This window comes from Artemia franciscana, chromosome 19, assembly GCF_032884065.1.
Source record: "Artemia franciscana chromosome 19, ASM3288406v1, whole genome shotgun sequence".
Lineage (NCBI taxonomy): Eukaryota > Metazoa > Arthropoda > Branchiopoda > Anostraca > Artemiidae > Artemia > Artemia franciscana.
Window position 1 is genome coordinate 10,617,774 of NC_088881.1, and position 17,955 is coordinate 10,635,728.

The window sequence follows — 17,955 nt, forward strand, 5'->3', positions numbered from 1 at the left end:
TGTTCGATTAGCAATCACCATCAACAAAGCTCAAGGGTAATCATTAGAATAATGAGGTATAGATCTGAATACGGATTGTTTTTCCCATGGACAATTATATGTTGCCTGTTCAAGAGTCAGTAAACCTGACAATCTATTTATATGCACAGACAATGGGACAGCGAATATATATATATATATATATATATATATATATATATATATATATATATATATATATATATATATATATATATATATATATATATATATATATATATATATATATATATATATATATATATATATATATATATATATATATATATATATATATATATATATATATATGTATATATATATATATCAACTTTGTTACTTTTTTAGCCTGAAAACGAGGCTTTTATTTACACAATTTTAGAAATATGACAAAAAAGTATAAAAAGGCAATAACCACATACAGGACAACCACATCTGCATTTAGGCTAAACTAATGAATATTCTTTGATAGATAGACAAGCACTTAGATGAAGAATTACTGTCATATATAAAAAGAGGATGGAATGGTGAACCAATTGATGTGTCCATCAGATAAAATCATCGGATATTTGGTACATTATCCCATAAAATAAAGCTATAAAAATCCCAGTAAAAGAATTTTTTCTTTTTTCGGTTTTTCCGAGAACCAAATGGGTCTGAATTTTTCGGAGAAACGACTTCTAACCAGAAAAACTAGGAAAGTATAGTAAGGTTAAACATTTTCCATCCGTAAGTGTAGCATACACGAAGGCACCCAAAAACGCACTTCTCCTTCAATGAGCCATTGGGGGGCTTTATGAAGGTTTTTTGGCATATGAAAAGGCTTAATTTTCATTTACTTTACACTAAGTCTGGCTTTGAGAAAAATAAATTATAATTCCTCGGGTGATTCCAATGGTTATCTTTGAAGATTTTGATACTTCTTTCCGAACATTTTTGAAAGCCCTGAAAAGCTTCTAATATGATCAAATTTTCTGCTAAAAGGTAAATTCCTTAGAGACCACTACCTCAGATTCATTTTTTGTCCCTAGTAAGTATCTTTACACCATTTTCGATGAGGATGGTAGGGAAAAACACAGTGACAGACAGTTTGGTCAGACCTATGAGTTCATTTTCTACTGTTTTGGCTTCACAAAAGCATTACCTAATGAAAGGGTGAAGTATGAAGCACTTATTATTGATTTATTTGGTTATTTTTTTTTACCAATTCAGTTCGCAAGGAAGAAGTTGTCATAAAAAAATCTGAAACGGCTCATTGAGTTGGAAATTGCAAGTTTTTAGTGTCCTTTTTACAAGTATTAAGTGGTTAAGGGGCAACCAAAGCCCTAGCTATGTTTTGTTGTTAGTCCTTTCCCCCTAAAGATGCCCGTTTAACTTTATAGATAGAATTTTTTTCTGCTTAGTTGAAAGGTCCAATAACAATGCTTCTTGGGATGGCATAGCCCCTGGGCAAGGAATTTTTTCGTTGTTTACACATAAAATTTGCTATTTGGAGAGGGAATATTTACCTGCTTACTTAAATAGCTAATAGTAGCTAACTAGTAACTACGACCATTCACACCTTCTTATGTATTTACGGAATAACTGTGAGTCACAAAGTCCAAATGATATAACGTATTTTTAACTGATTTTTTTTCTTGCTACGGTAAATGAGCAAAGAGGGCTGTTTCTTCGGAATCACTTTCATTACTTCCATCTTACAATTAAGTGAATTTAAAATTTCCTTACTACAGCCATTCGGGCCTTGTCACACCTACTCTAGTAACTTATGACGTCTTAGTGCTGCTACTTCAAAAGTACAGTCTTTATTGACAGATTCTGACCCTAGATCCTGGAATACTGAATACAGATAGTATGTAGACGGATCCATCATAATATGACTGGTATTCTTTCATCCGGGTCCCAGAATATGTCAACGAAGACTGGGCTGAAAGTAAACTGCAGTAAGGAGGTCAGAGAACGTTCTAAAAAGTAACAGGTTCGTCACGAATTTCACAGGGTTTTCGGCAATTTTTCAAAGGTTCTCAAAATTAGTGCCGACAGCATTACTTTAAGCAGCCTTTTCAAGTTTTAAAACAGGCATTGAAAATTATGGGATCTATTGTGAAGCTACGACAAAGAGCAGAAGCTACAGAAAACCTTTTGCAAATCTTGAAAAATGAGGTAACATATGTTGAAACAGAGTTTTTGGACAGAATGTCTGAGACATCACCAATTTGCTCACTCTTTATTATGAATTTAGGGTAGGCTTAGGCCTCTTTTTTTGTCAATCTCCTCTTGCAACAAAGACATTAACTAGAAAAGGAATAAGTTTAACATTTGATTCCCATTGAATTCCCTTTCCAAGTAGAATAATCACACTCAATGTAATTATGTTGCCCCCCCCCCTTGATTAGATGTATCCTATGTAATCCTGGGCTCTATCCAAAAGTCTGCTTATTATAGCCAGTGGTAAAATGTAGAGTACTTATCCACTTCCAAAGACTAATTCAAAAAAAGTAGTGGCAAGTTTTGATATACAGATTAGCCAAAATAGACTAAGCCAACTTTTAGAATTGGCAAATTACCCTCAATCCAAATAGAACATTCATTTCCATCACCATTTTTGGTAAAATTCTAGTTAATTTTACTTCTTGCTATCTGAGAAAGGGTTTAGATTAGGAAAATGAACCTCTCAAGGATGGGTCTACAGGCTAAAGTATGTCCCAGGAAGGTATTTTTAAAGTACCCACCTCTACTCCTTCCTCTAGAGGGCCCTGAAATTTGCAGAAGATCTATTTCGCAAGGTTTCACTTTTATAAAACACATATTTTTAAAGGTCATCAAAGGTCAGGGCCCTCTAGAGAGAGAAGGAGTAGAGGTAGTTGCTTCAAAATACCTTCCTAGGACATACTTTAGTCTGTAGATTCATCCCTGAAAGTTTCATTTTCCTAACCTAAACCCTTTCTGAGATAGTAATAAGTCAATTATCTAGAGTTTTACCCCATTTTTTTAAGCTTTGCAAAGTACCTTTGACATTTCTTTGCTGATCTTTTGGAAAATGCTATTTTGTTGAAGAGCACTTTGGTAGCCCAGGGTAAGCTACCAACATGGCCTAGTAAAATTTGTTGTCAGGTTTTGATCTGTCTTCTCAAAACACAAATCAGTCCCCCAAAAATCCCCTTATGTTCAGGGTTGCCAGCCCTAACTTTTTCACTGCTTTCAAAAGTTTTGTCTCAATTATTTACAACACATCAAAACTAGACATAGACAGCTAGACCATGACTTTTAATTTTGTTTTCTTTTGCTATTCTGTTTAATTTTCAAAGGTCTGAAAATATCAGAGTTGGATTGAAAAATTATCCCAAAATGAAAAAGGGAAAGCATGCTACCTATGCAGAGAGGGGAGAGGGGAGGGGATTTTGTGATAGGTTTGGAGATGTTTTATTATAAAGCTATAAATTAGATGAACATGCAATTTGTTACTTTTTTATGCTCTTTTGAAATTTAACCATTGTTTTACTCAGAAGTTAAATGAACCCTTTAAGATGATACCTTTTTCTTATTTTCTTTACTCAAGGTTTTGAGCATGATAAATTAATCTCAAATACCTAATAATTGAATGCATAATAGATTAAAGGGTTTTTATGTATTATACCACCAACACAGTAGTTTATGCTGCATAAAACTCAAGAACAAACTCGATTTATCTGTCTGTATTAATGAGAAATTGGGTTATGCTTAGTGGAAAACAATTGATGGGTGACAGAATCCATTTGAATTACATAATTTGGGCCATATATTTGCACATTAGGGGTTGGGGGTAGATTAGCTTAGGTCAGGCTATTTATGGCAAGGTCATGGCTTACCAGTGAATTAGATTACACTGTCCATTGTGATTCAGAAAACTTAATATTTCTAACTAAGGTACATAGGTACACTAAGGTGCATTTGTTACTTTTTTGCAAATTATATGTTAACTCAAAGTAAAGCTGTCAAAACACAAGTTGTGCTGCTAAAAAGTCAGCAGCTTTTAGAATTGTGCTACTGGCAGCTTTGAACTTTTTAAACTCCTGGGAACCACCTTGGTCAAAACCCTAATGAGGAAACTACCAGTCCCTTGACTTGAACAACAAGGAACATCCATTGTCTAGATAAACAAGGAAGCAGCTGCAACCGCTAAATTCTGCATTGGAAGTAATTTAATCTGCCCAAGCATGTCTCATATGATCAGTTTCATTCAACCCCCCCCCCCCAAAAAAAAAAAAATTCATTTAATTGTCATGACCTGAATTTGTGTTCATGTAAGTATGCAAATGTAGTTTAGTGTATATGCTATGAGGTTTAGGTTATATTCTTTAGAGCCTCAAGTGTCCCTTCTGTCCCTGTTATGGTAATACTGCTCACAAGCTTATAATTATGTTTAACCCACCAGTCATGGTATATTGATGATGATTTTTAAACCATGCTGATTTCAAAATTTGTTTTCTTTGAATGATAATAAAATACAATGAGAGACTTATAGCCCTTATAATGAAAAAAATTAATTAAACAAATTAATATGCAACCTCTCAGTCACAGAAAGAATACTACTCGTTTTTGTTAATATATAGAAGAACTATTATTAGTAGAATCAGAAACAGCACAAAATATATACATTAGCTGGAAGAACTTTATGTCTTTGTTAACTCTGGATCTACTGTGACCACATAATTTTCTGCTTCTTCTTTTAAGTTTTTTTTTTCATTTTGCTCTTTTTCATCTTTTGTTGTTTTGGTTCAATTTCTTTTTTGTCTGCTACAAGTTTATTATCTTCTCTTTCAGTGCTATTGCACTCTTTTGTAGATTCTCCCGTCTGCTGTGTGAGCCTAGTTTTCAACATATCTACTCCAGTTTCATTATTTTTTGCATTGCCTTGTATTTGTTATCTGTTGGGTATCTTACATTTTTAGTTGCCTCCTCTTCAGTTTCTCTTTGATCTTCTAATAGTTCATGTTTTGGGAGTACAATTTCTTTTTATATCTTCAGCTGGCTGGATTTCCCTTATTTCCATTTATTTTTTATCCTTTTGATTATTTTTTTCATGTCCTTCAGGTTTAGTATCTTCTCTTTGAGTGCTATTGCCCTTTTTCACAGATTCTTCAATCTGCTGCTTGATCCTAGTTTTTGGCACATCTACTGTAGGTTCATCCTTTTTTTTGTCTTTTGGTTATCTTTTATTTTTGATTGCCTCCTCTTAAGTTTCTTTATTATCTTCCATTTGTTCTGTTTTGGGGATTTAATTTCTTTTATATCTTCATCTTGCTGGATTTCCTTTGTTTTTGTTTCTTTTTTTCATCCTCGACTATTTTTTTTTCATTCGGTTCCTGATCCTCTTTGTTTCAAAGCTGTCAAAACACAAGTTGTTCTGCTGATGTGTTGGCAGATTTTGTAATTGTGGTACTGACAGCTTTGGAACTTTTTGTACGCCTGTATTGGACCTTTGCTATAGCTCTTCTATCACCTGAATCAAATGCTTACTCATAATCTATAAATCTGGGGACTAGAGGTGTTGGATTACTAAGGCACTTCTCAATTACTAGTATAAGAGCAAAAATTTGGTCAACAGTTCCTCTATCCTTCTTAACACCACATTCTTCTTCTCTTGGAACTTTATCTTCAGTATCACAACTCTAAAAGTTATCATCATACTAAGTAATTTGCTTCCTACAGAAACCAGGCTAATGCCTATATAATTACTACAATCCCTCTTATCACATATCTTGTTGAGGGGTTTAATTAGAGGTTTCCTGAAATTTCTACTTACTTCCCTGTTTTCAAATTTATATCCATAATCCTCAGTAAGTTACCTCCTTTTATTTTGTAATTTTATTATATGCTATCTGCAACTGTCATGACGAGTGATTTTCAATAAATGTAATTGACCTCATTTCAACCCTGAACATGATTTAGGGTTATTTCTTCCTACAGAAACCAGGCTAATGCCTTTATAATTACCACCATTCCACCTATCACCTTTCTTATACAGGGGTTTAATTATGGTTTTCCTAAAATTGCTAGGTACTTTCCTGTTTTCAAAAATCATGTTAATAATCATTAGTTACTTATCTCTAATCTCAAAACCACCATATTAAAAAAAATAATTTACCACACTATCAGCAACTGTGGCCCCATTATTTTCCATTCCTTTTAGTTCTGTCACTAATTCTTTCTTCACATCCAAAGTGTCACTGACTTTTTCAGTCTTTTCTATATTTTTTCCTATAATTCTAACATGGTTTAGCACATTCTCAAATTATTCTACCAATCTCTCTTTAACTCTTTCTTTCTTGTAGGACTAGTTTTGACCCTGTTTCTGTATTTCACTGGGACAAACCTAAATTGAATATTCTCTCTCAAATTATTAACATACCAGTACAATATTTTACCATTATGACATGTGGCTACATTTTTAGATCTTCAACAGTTTTATTCATGACCTCCACTTGACAAGTCCTCAATCCACATGTTAATGCTTTCTCCAATTTCTTTACATTCCTCTTATTTTCAGATGATATATCAGTCAAATAATTCTTGTATAGGGCCCTCCTCATCTCTATTAAACATAAAGCATTTTTATTAATATTCCTAGCTGTAGTTCTAACTTTCTTCCCTAAAACAACGTCAGCAACTTCACAACCTATTTTCCTAAAATTATCCCATCCATCTTCTACCTTGTCAAATTATAAGCTCTCCAGTTTAGTATTCAACTGTACCTGAAAAGTTTCTCTCAAATTCTCACCCCAGAGTCAACTAACATCATAACCTCCTGGAAGCTAGTTACTCATCCTAATTTTCTGGTTTATATTAACCCTAGACACTACTAGATGGTGATCATTACTTTAAACATCAATAGCAGCTTAGTATTTTGTATTGATCCTGGCAGTCTTCAGTTTACAATAACATAATCAATAAGGTTAGCTGTCTTACAATCAAATGAATACCATGTTAACTTACAGGGCATTTTATGACCAAATACTTTATTGATTATAACTAGATTGCTATACTTACCAAATTGCAGCAATCTGTAACCGTTACTGTTTTCTTTCTCAACACAAAATTTACCTAAGCTAAAGGTACCAATGATTCAACAGTTTTTGTAAAAAATACAATTTTTTTACTCCAGAACGCTTAATTTAAAGGCTTTTGGTTTTAAAAGGGTTTCAGTATGTAGGAAAAACATCCACAAATGTGAATGTTTGATTAGCAGTTTGAAGTCTTATCAGAAAAGGGTACAAAACTGCAATTCTCTAAAAATTGGAGCATTTTTGCCTACAAGTTTGAAAGAACAAAAAAGTTGCCAATTTTTGACATATGTTGGAACCCAATTTGACACGTGGAATGCTTGGAGAATACTTGTCGCTGGATCCTGGTGCATTCAGCATGCCTATTCTTTTTACTTTATTTCTTCATTTCTCTTCAACGTTTTGTGATGTGTAAATGTATAAAATACTACTTAGATTGTGGAAGCAAAAAACTGAAAAAAATTGCCTCAAGTACAGGGATGAAATCAGATAATCATATGGACTGTAATTGTGTGACCTAGGTCTCTATAATATAATAGTGTGATGTAGGTCTCTCTGTAAATGCTATCCGGAATAGCCAACTTCCTCTCATCCTTAATGGTCTGGCAAACATTTCTTTCTTGTTTGCAGTGAAAGTATTGTCAATATTTGGTCATTTCAAAGTTAATCTATCATTTTAATCCACTTTAAAATTTGGTTGTTGTGGAAGTCCACAACAACTATTTAGTTAAAAACTATCCTTTGTTGTGGAAGTCCAGGATTCTTGAAATATGCATGTCCTTCTTAAGATTATTAGAAGTTTGACACCAAGGAGTTCAACATGATTCATTAGCATTTTGGGTGGGATAGGGTATAAGAAAACAAAAGTGGATTTCAAGAATTTTTAGAAGTTAATTGTCATTTTATTTTACTTAGTGGAATTTACTTTCATATGTAAATTCTTAGCTTTATCCAAAACATGGGTGGGAATTTGATGGGGTCATTTTTGATAGTCCTATTACATACTTCAAGGATCAGCAAGCCATCTACGTATAAAAGCCTTTGAGGGAATCTTACCAGTTTCCTTAATCAATATCTCATATAAGAGTGGTCCTAACAAGGCTCCTTGTGGAATTCCATGCTAATTAAGGAGGGGCCCAGAGAGAATATTTAGTATTTTACAGCTTGGGATCTATTTGAAAGAAAACATACATAAAATTTACTAAGAGAGGGTTTACTTCAAACTTGTTCAGTGATTTTTATTAAGCGATTTAATTAATTAAGATGTTGTGATCAACAAGTCAAATGCTTAAAAATATGAACATAGTATGAGGCCAAGTGGCAGCTCCTTGAATCATCAAAAAATCTAGCATCAAATTCAGTAAAACTACGATTAAAAAAAGTTTTGAAGTTTTTTTTCAAGTGTAATATTATTACAAGTAATAATCATCAAAATCCCTTGCTGTTGAGAAAGTACCGGTAAATTTGATAACTCTGTTTTCGTCAGAGGACCCTTGAATTTTGGCACCAATTGTTTCTCATCTGATTTACATGTTCAGTGAAGTTTTGACAAAGTCACCTATATTTCGAGTGGGCCTGTTGCTGTCTGTTGAAAATTTTGACAAGGTTACTACAAGATATTCTCAAAAGAAATTAATCTCGTAATAAAAGTCAATATCAACATTTGAATTAGGCTGAAGGAACATTTTTAGTCAGTCTGGTATTCCATTAGAGCAGACGAGAATTTTCGACACTTGGAACATGTTTTGTCAATATTATATTAGCTACAATTTAAACTTAATTTTATCAAGAAAAACCGATTTGGCTACATTTTCCAGAAGATCAGATGTATCTTGATGCACTGGTGTTGATCTGAACTTTTTTTTTTCAAAAATTAAGCTAATAATGGCAGTTAGAACATTACATAGCTAAAACATTGTAGAGATCTCATTTTGTGTCGAAAACAGGAAACAGATTGAATTGAATATTCTTTTCTTATCTGGGTGCATTGGATATAGTGTCCATATTTGGCATAATCAAAGTATAATGACAGCTTCAAGAGATGGTGTTCCAAGTCACGACTAAGCAGAGTTACCCAGTTTTGAAGGAAAATTTCGTGGTTCCAAAATTGCACCATCAAATCGTTGATGCCTTTACCTTAGGGTAGGATACCATCTAAACCTGTTTCTATTATCTGAGCATTACAATACCATGAAAGAAATATCTTGTTTTTACCTGGGATCCCGTTCAATTGTTTCTATACCTGTAAGTAAAATTTATCTGATTCACTACTATTTTCATCAGTTGGTTCTAAAAAGGCCTATACTACTATCACTGATACCCTGCGCTTTTAGCCATAAAATGAGTAGCATTCTTTTAGTAATACCTTTTCAACCTAAACAAGACATGTCTACTTTCTTATTCATCATGAGCCCTACTCCCTGCCTATGTACCCTGTTCTTCCTGCTTGAGTAAGTAAGTTCTGTATAGCCTAATTTCATGTTTCCTACTATTGGCTATGGGTTTCTGAAACTTCTAATTACTCCAGTTTGAAGCATATGGATTTGTCAGCTGGAATGTTCAATACTATAGTTGTTTTTTAACATTGTAACACTCCAAGATGCAACTTCCATATTCTTTAAAACATCAAATTTATTAGGGTCTCAAGAAAAGCAAGTGTCCCATAACTAGTGAAGAATGGCGACTAATGTAACTTCTCAAGCCTACTCAAAGCACTTAAGCAAGCTTAGAATTGAACTGTAAGATGCCTCCAGGACCTCCATTTGGATAGAGGTAATTCTGGGTCTATCTTGGTCACAGAATGGCTTTCCACTCTTGTTGATGCTCTTCTATCAACAAGAGTTGCAATCATGCACAGACAATATCAAGCCTATTACCCCCCAGTCATTATATATGCATGCCTACAGCTATTGTGCTACTACACCAAGGCAACCAAAAATACATGACTCAGCTAGAAAGAGAGTTTTCAGCCGAAAAAACGCCAAACAAATGAAACCCTGAAAAATTATCCATTCATAAGAGTCCAGTGCAAATGCAGTGTTGTTTACTAGGCTATAATTTCCTTGAGGGTTGCTACACCTTAATGTCGCTCTGTAGTGCTGTTAGCAGTCACAGTTTTGTTTATGAAAACTCACGAAAGGTCCATCTTGAGGCCACAAAAGCAGAATTATTATGTTGGGAATGGAGATTATTATAGGAAAGGAGAAAGGAACTTACAACAGAATAGAGACTCCAAACCGTTTCTTAACACTGGAGCAGCTTCAGCCTTTTATACTCACCCTATCCGCGTCAGGGTATGAATCCTGGCGATCAATAACATTCGATGGTGGATATAACCATGATTGGACCTAGTATTGCAGGCTCCCCATTTGTCACGGTAGATAATAGTGACAGGCTTGACATTTTTGTGAATGATAAGAATCAAAGTTTCCTTTTCACTTTACAACCTTGTTCTTCTTCTGCCAGAGAAGTGATGATTCATGTTTTGCTCACTCCCTCAATTGCGCAATAAACCAAAACCTATCTTAAAATCCTATCCCTTTGATACCTTTTTCTTACTATCAAAGTTTCAATAACTTCAATCTCGACACTTTGACTTCATGTTGGCTCTTGGTTTCCTAATAAAGCTTTTGTAACTTCTGAGCAAAAGGACTGATCCATATTTCTTTTGCTTCGTATTTGAAGTTCCTCAATCACATTTTAATGAACATAAAGATCAGACACAAAGTATTTAATAATATGGAGAATTTTGTATGAGATACAATTCTGGCCCGACGGAAAAAAACTCTTTCCATCAAATATTGAAAATGATATGTGGTTGATGATGATAGGATCCTATGAGTCCTGATAAAGCTATTGTTGGTTTCATCATTACCTAGGAATTCCTTTATTTCTATGTAGTTTGGCCTTCACTGGACCAACAAGTAAAAAGTGTAAAAATATATATAAGTACACAAAGGAGGACAATAGAAAATAAAAGAGTAAGCTCACAAGAATATTTAAATTTATCACAAATAAAACTGACATAAGATGCTGCAGTACTTGAAATGCTTTCAGTATTTTTGTATTTCATGGCGTACTGAATTGCCAGTCAACAAACTGGTGTTTGTATTAAAAAACAAATGTAAATTGATACAAATAATTTGCAACAAAAGAATTTTTTTTTCTGTTTCATGGTATATCAAATTACTGGTAAACGAAATGGCATTTGTGTTAAACAAAACAAGAAATTGAAAGACTGCGTAATATTATCAATAAATTTGCAATGGAAACAAATATTATAGTGTGACTCTGGATGAAATTGTAAATGAAAAAGTAAGCTTAATCATGGTTGCTTGTCTGACACCCCCCCTCCAGATGGTCCAAGATTCAGCCCTAGGAATATATATATATATATATATATATATTATATATATATATATATATATATATATATATATATATATATATATATATATATATATATATATATATATATATATATATATATATATATATATATATCTATTGTTCGGTAAATGACGACTTATACTTATTGACGACATGACTGCCTGTCCATGGATTATTCTTTATGGTTGATTGTGTGTGGCTATGCTGTTTGACCTATGTGATTGTATGGATGAGTAGGGTTAAGGCCTCATTCAAGTGCTGGTCTATATTAATCACTAATTTAGGAAAACAGTCTTCCTTTTCTCCTTCTGTCTCTTTTTTTTTTTTTTTTTTTTTTTTTTTTTTTTTTTTTTGTGTTTGTGTTTGTGCTGTAGCATTGGTGATTTCTCTTTTCATGATATCATTCCAGGTTGGATCCAGTGCTGGTGGAGAAAATTTTTTTTTTTAGTTTTCTCCCCGACAGACCTTTACCCTGGTCCAGGTTTTTAACCTGATATTGTTAATTATTGGTGAGATGGCACTTATGCAAATTTCATGTTCTTTCATCTTTTTGTTTATGTATTTATTGACCTATTGACCTTGGCATGTTTTTTGGACTTTGATTGTTGGATTTTGATTTGGATGTTGGTTTGTTTTGGATTTATTTTCAATAACTTTTTATGCAACAAAACACAAATATTAGCCTCGGAACTCGGAACGATTTTTTGAGAGTTAGTAAGTGTAAAAGTCGTTGTTTTCTTTGCCAAGATCATTTTGTCCCACGGACTTCTGTTAAAAGTACATTGTATAATAAAAATTTTGCATGCAAGTTACGTGGTAATGTTAATTGTAGAACAACCAATGTAATTTACCTATTAGAATGTAATAAATGCTGCCTACAATATGTGGGGGAAACAACTAATAATATATATAAAAGATTTTCTGGACACAAGACAACAGTTAATAATGAAAAAACTAATAACTATCTAGTTCAACATTGTAATAATGGTAAATGTTCCATATCAGATATAACTGTCACAATTTTAGAAAATTTAGAATTAGAAAATTTAAATAAAGAAGAGAAGAATAATAGACTACGTAAACAGGAGGATTTCTGGATCCATACTCTTGGTACAGCTTATCCTTTTGGGCTAAATGATCGTGTAGCAAAATATGGTGACATGTCTCATGTTGTTGTTAAATGTATTGATGGTTTTATGGACCATCCTTCTTTTACTTGTCCTACTAAACGTAAAAAACGATCGAGAGGACATAGGAAAAATAATAGAAAAAATGAATTAGATGTACATATGCTTTCTATAGATCTATGCCAGCTACTTGAATCTAGGGGTATGATTTCTGTAATAAAGTGTCTAAATAATTTATCCAAGAGGAATTTAATCAAACTTTTCTGGATTGTTAAGAATAATAAAGCTCTTGATTATAATTTTAAAGTAGTATGTGATACAATTTGCATTCTAACTAAAACGAAATTTATTTCAAAAAAGAAAAAGTTCGATAAGATTAGCAATAAGGATAACAGATTATATTTACCTATTAATTTTACTTGTAAGCAGATTGAAGATATTAATTTACCAGAAATTTTAAATCAGCGGCATGTGAAACAGGCCCTTCCTAATAATTTAAATTATAATGATAGTCCAGTTTTAACTTATAAATTTTCAAAAACTATTGGGCAAATTATTTTTAATTATAATTTAATACTAAAAAAACTAGATAGTGATATAAATTGGAAACCGGTTTGTAATTGTAAGCAACTTGGCCCATTTGTAAATCCTACTTACAAACATGTTGTAACAGGGGACTTGTCAATAATAAAGCATGATGATCTTCAAATTATAATGAATAAAGGGGCTAATTTCCGTCTTTCTCATCATCTGAAACCATCGAGTGTTCTTGATGGCTTGGAAAATGATTTTGATTTATGTATTGATAAGTGGTGTAAGAAAGAGAATAAAAATAAAGAGAGTTTTCAAAGTTGGGAGAATTTAATTATTAGTAGAGTAAGAAATAAAATATATTCTAACTTAAAAAATAGTAACACTAAATCATTATTTTATAATGCGAAGATTAAACAAGCAATTGCTAATCTAAAGAATGAATTTGTAATTGTGCCAGTGGATAAAGCTAATAATAATTTTGCCATAATTTGTCAGAAGCTGTATTGTGATATCTTAAAAAGGGAGTTATGCACAACTAATGTTTATGAAAAGGTAAATATAGAGGATGAGAATTTAATTGAAAAGACTGAAGAAATACTTTTTAAAAATTTTAATATTAAAATAAATGACAATGATAAAAAGTTCCCTTTCCTATATTGGATTGTAAAATTTCATAAGAATCCCCCTAAACCACGGTTTATTACTGGAGCAGCTAAATGTCCAACCCGCATTGCTGCTACTGACCTCTCTTTAATTTTAAAGGAAATTGTAAATAAACTTAAAACCTATTGTTCTGGTATTAAAAAATTTTCGAATTTTAATCCATATTGGAGTGTTAATAATTCACTGCAGGTGATAGGTTCTTTAACAATGGTTTCAGCTAAAAGAATTGAGTCTTTCGATTTTGCGACAATGTATACTAATTTATCACTTAATTTAGTGTTTGATAATTTAAAAACTGTTATAAAGAAATCTTTCCTCTTATATAGTAAAAGGTTCTTAAAAATAGACAGTTATAATAAAAAAGCTATATGGACAAACTGCTTTAATACTACAGTTAACTTGAGATGTTACAGCTTGGATATGATTTTTGAGTTATTGGAATTTGTTTTATACAATACTTATATAAGATATGGGGGTGATTTGTACAAGCAAATTATGGGAATTCCCATGGGGGGGAATGCCAGCCCATTTATAGCTGACTTGTTTTTAAGTCAACTAGAATATAAATATATGATGGATAAGAATAATCCAATTAATTTAAAACATGCTTTGTCAACTAATAAAAGATATTTAGATGATATTTTGGTCTTAAATTGTAAGGATTTCATTGATATTTCTAAAAATATATATCCATCAGAGCTTATTCTTGAGCCTAGTTATGGCGCTGGTCATGAAGATCATTTCTTAGATTTAAATATTAATATTTGTGATAATAATAAATTAAGTTTTAAAATGTATAATAAAACGAATGATTTTGATTTTGAAGTGATTAGTTTCCCATTCCCTGAAAGTAATATACACTCAAATATCACATATTCAGCGTTTTTCTCACAGTTACTTCGTTATGCAAGGATTTGTAGTAATTATATTGATTTTAAAAATAGATGTAAAATCTTAAGCCAAAAATTGATATCAAGAGGTTTTTCTGCAAATAAATTAACATGGCAATTTAAAAAATTTAGTTTTCATTATAACGAACTTTTAAATAAATATCAAAAGAATTATCTAGAAATACTTAAAGAAATTTTAAACTAATTTTGGAGGTTCGAGAAATGTTGCCACAGCGCCATTTATTTTGAATTGTGTTTCTAGTTGAGCGGATTCTTAAAAAAATTAGCCACATGGTAAAGATGAATTCTATAATTGTTTAGTTCATTCAGGTTTTTTGCAATGTGTTAATATTTGTGATTTGGTAAAATTTATAATATTTAGTTTACCTGTTGTTGCTAAAGGGAGGGATATATTAATAGGATAAGCTTGTTTTGGTTTTACTTGGTTGTTTTACATTTGCTGTTTTTTTTTTCATAGGTATGTATTTTGGGGGTGATACCTGACGTGGGGATGCCATGGATATTCTGTGGTAGCCACAACACTGTGCTGGGTAGAGAATTTAGAGTGGCGAAACCCTATATAGGCCAGTGTATTCTCCTGATGAGCCCTTATGTTGGGTGTTGCCTCTGAATTATTTGTCTATATTATTTTTTCTATTGTTCGGTAAATGACGACTTATACTTATTGACGACATGACTGCCTGTCCATGGATTATTCTTTATGGTTGATTGTGTGTGGCTATGCTGTTTGACCTATCTGATTGTATGGATGAGTAGGGTTAAGGCCTCATTCAAGTGCTGGTCTATATTAATCACTAATTTAGGAAAACAGTCTTCCTTTTCTCCTTCTGTCTCTCTTTTTTTTTTTTTTTTTTTTTTTTTTTTTTTTTTTTTTTTTTTTTTTTTTTGTGTTTGTGTTTGTGCTGTAGCATTGGTGATTTCTCTTTTCATGATATATATATATATATATATATATATATATATATATATATATATATATATATATATATATATATATATATATATATATATATATATATATATATATATATATATATATATTTATCAATTCAATTCAATTTATTTATAACCCATCTACAAAAAGAGGGCGGAACGCCCTTAAGATGGAGTAATAAGAGAAAAAAAAAGGTACAAATAAATACAAATCAACACAATCAAACAATTAAATAAGTAATGCTGACCATGGGTGAGACACTATCGACATAGAAGAACGAAAATCATGAAGCCTTTTATCAATAATAGATTTAGGAGAAACTAGGCGGAATTTGTTCACTAAGTAACTATTTCTAGTCCAAGGAGGGTAACTGAGAAAGAATTTAGCATAACGAAAATATACTCTACGAACAGATAGTTTCTGAGGTTCACTAAAAAACTGCCAAACCGGACAAAGAGAAAGGAGATGAGGTACAACTAGGCTATTATAAATTTTCCTTAAGATGGAGTAATAAGAGAAAAAAAAAACGTACAAATAAATACAAATCAACACAATCAAACAATTAAATAAGTAATGCTGACCATGGGTGAGACACTATCGACATAGAAGAACGAAAATCATGAAGCCTTTTATCAATAATAGATGTAGGAGAAACTAGGCGGAATTTGTTCACTAAGTAACTATTTCTAGTCCAAGGAGGGTAACTGAGAAAGAATTTAGCATAACGAAAATATACTCTACGAACAGATAGTTTCTGAGGTTCACTAAAAAACTGCCAAACCGGACAAAGAGAAAGGAGATGAGGTACAACTAGGCTATTATAAATTTTCGCAATATTTAATTTATCAATATGTTTAATATTAGATGCAATTGAAGCATAAGCAATTCTCAGTTTTTTCTTCAAAAGTTCAAGGGATAAATTCACAGTTTCTTTCATATTTTTTCCAATAGGCATTCCAAGGTAAACTAATTTTTGAGAAAGGGGGACACGAACATTAGCTAAAGATAAAAAAATTGGGCCATTTGTCTCTTTAAAATTGAAAGCTACAACAGCAGTTTTATCAACATTGAAAGAAAGCCCAATATTTTTATATTCATTATAAAGCTGATTAAACGCGTTTTCACATCCACTAAAAGTACAGCTTAGATTCAAAACATCATCTGCAAAAGTTATTAAAGACAAGTTAAATCCACGGTGAATACAACTAAAATTAACAGAATTTTGGGCATTTAAAACAGAGTTATTAAATAAAGAAGGTGAGGTAAGGCCACCTTGACGGACTCCTTTCAAAATATTAAAAAGGAAGATCCCCCCTTTAACTTCGCCTTAAGGTGATGGTACATATACAGAAGGCACTTCACTATACAAAAATTTACCCCTCTTTTATACGCTTCAAATAAAACTTGGGAAAAAATACAAGAGTCGAAAGCACGAGCAACATCTAAAGCACAAAGGCTAATATACAAAATTATATTATCCACTATACAAAAATTTACCCCTCTTTTATACGCTTCAAATAAAACTTGGGAAAAAATACAAGAGTCGAAAGCTCGAGCAACATCTAAAGCGCAAAGGATAATATGGGATCTACTTTTTTCTGCGTCAGCAAGGACATTCATTAAAGCAAAAAGGCCATGCTCCCGGCTAATACCTTTTTGGTAACCAAACTGGTGGGGTGGGACATAACATTTAGAAACAATTTCATCCAAAATAACTGACTCAAACAATTTAAAAATAGTACAAGAAACTGTTATAGGTCGGAACGATTCACATAAAGTAAAATCCTTTTTGCCTTTTTTCGGGATAGGGGTTATTTGACCAACTGTAAATTGATAAGGAACAACTCCGTTTTCAATAGACATTTGAAAAAGTAGAGATAAATGATTAAAAAGAAGAGCACTTGCATAATCAAAATGTCTGGCAGTAATTCCATCAACTCCCGCAGAATTTCTTTTCTTTAGTTTTTGACAATAAAATGATACATCACTTGGCTTAATAATAAATGTCGAGGGTTCGTGTTTCTTCAGACAAGCACTTAATTCTTTTTCAAATTTTGACTCAAGAGCAGGATCGGGAGAAGAAAACTCATGCTTATAATAATTTATCCACTCAGGCTCAGGAATATTATTTGCACTAATGTGTTCACAAGGGCGTTCAAATTTTTTCCAGAGCTTCGAAGGGTTCTCTGCAATTTTATGAGCGTTTTTTCTCAATAAGATCAACCTTATGTTTTCTCAACACTTTAGCAAAAAAACGTTTAGAACGTAGCCGCAGACCATTTATAGTCCCAGACTTAGGCCTGCCGCAATCCCTCCAAATATTCAGCCAAATTTTA

General features: G+C 32.3%; 1 protein-coding gene across 1 annotated transcript in view; it reads left to right on the top strand.

Moving 5' to 3' along the window:
- The first annotated feature begins 2,024 nt into the window (after nt 1-2,024).
- LOC136039280 (aminoacyl tRNA synthase complex-interacting multifunctional protein 1-like) overlaps nt 2,025-17,955 on the top strand; it is a 68,289-nt gene continuing 52,358 nt past the window's right edge. The window contains exon 1 of the mRNA XM_065722861.1: nt 2,025-2,181. Coding sequence (XP_065578933.1) covers nt 2,110-2,181 — 72 coding nt within the window. The 5' untranslated portion in view covers nt 2,025-2,109. The remainder of the gene's footprint in view (nt 2,182-17,955) is intronic.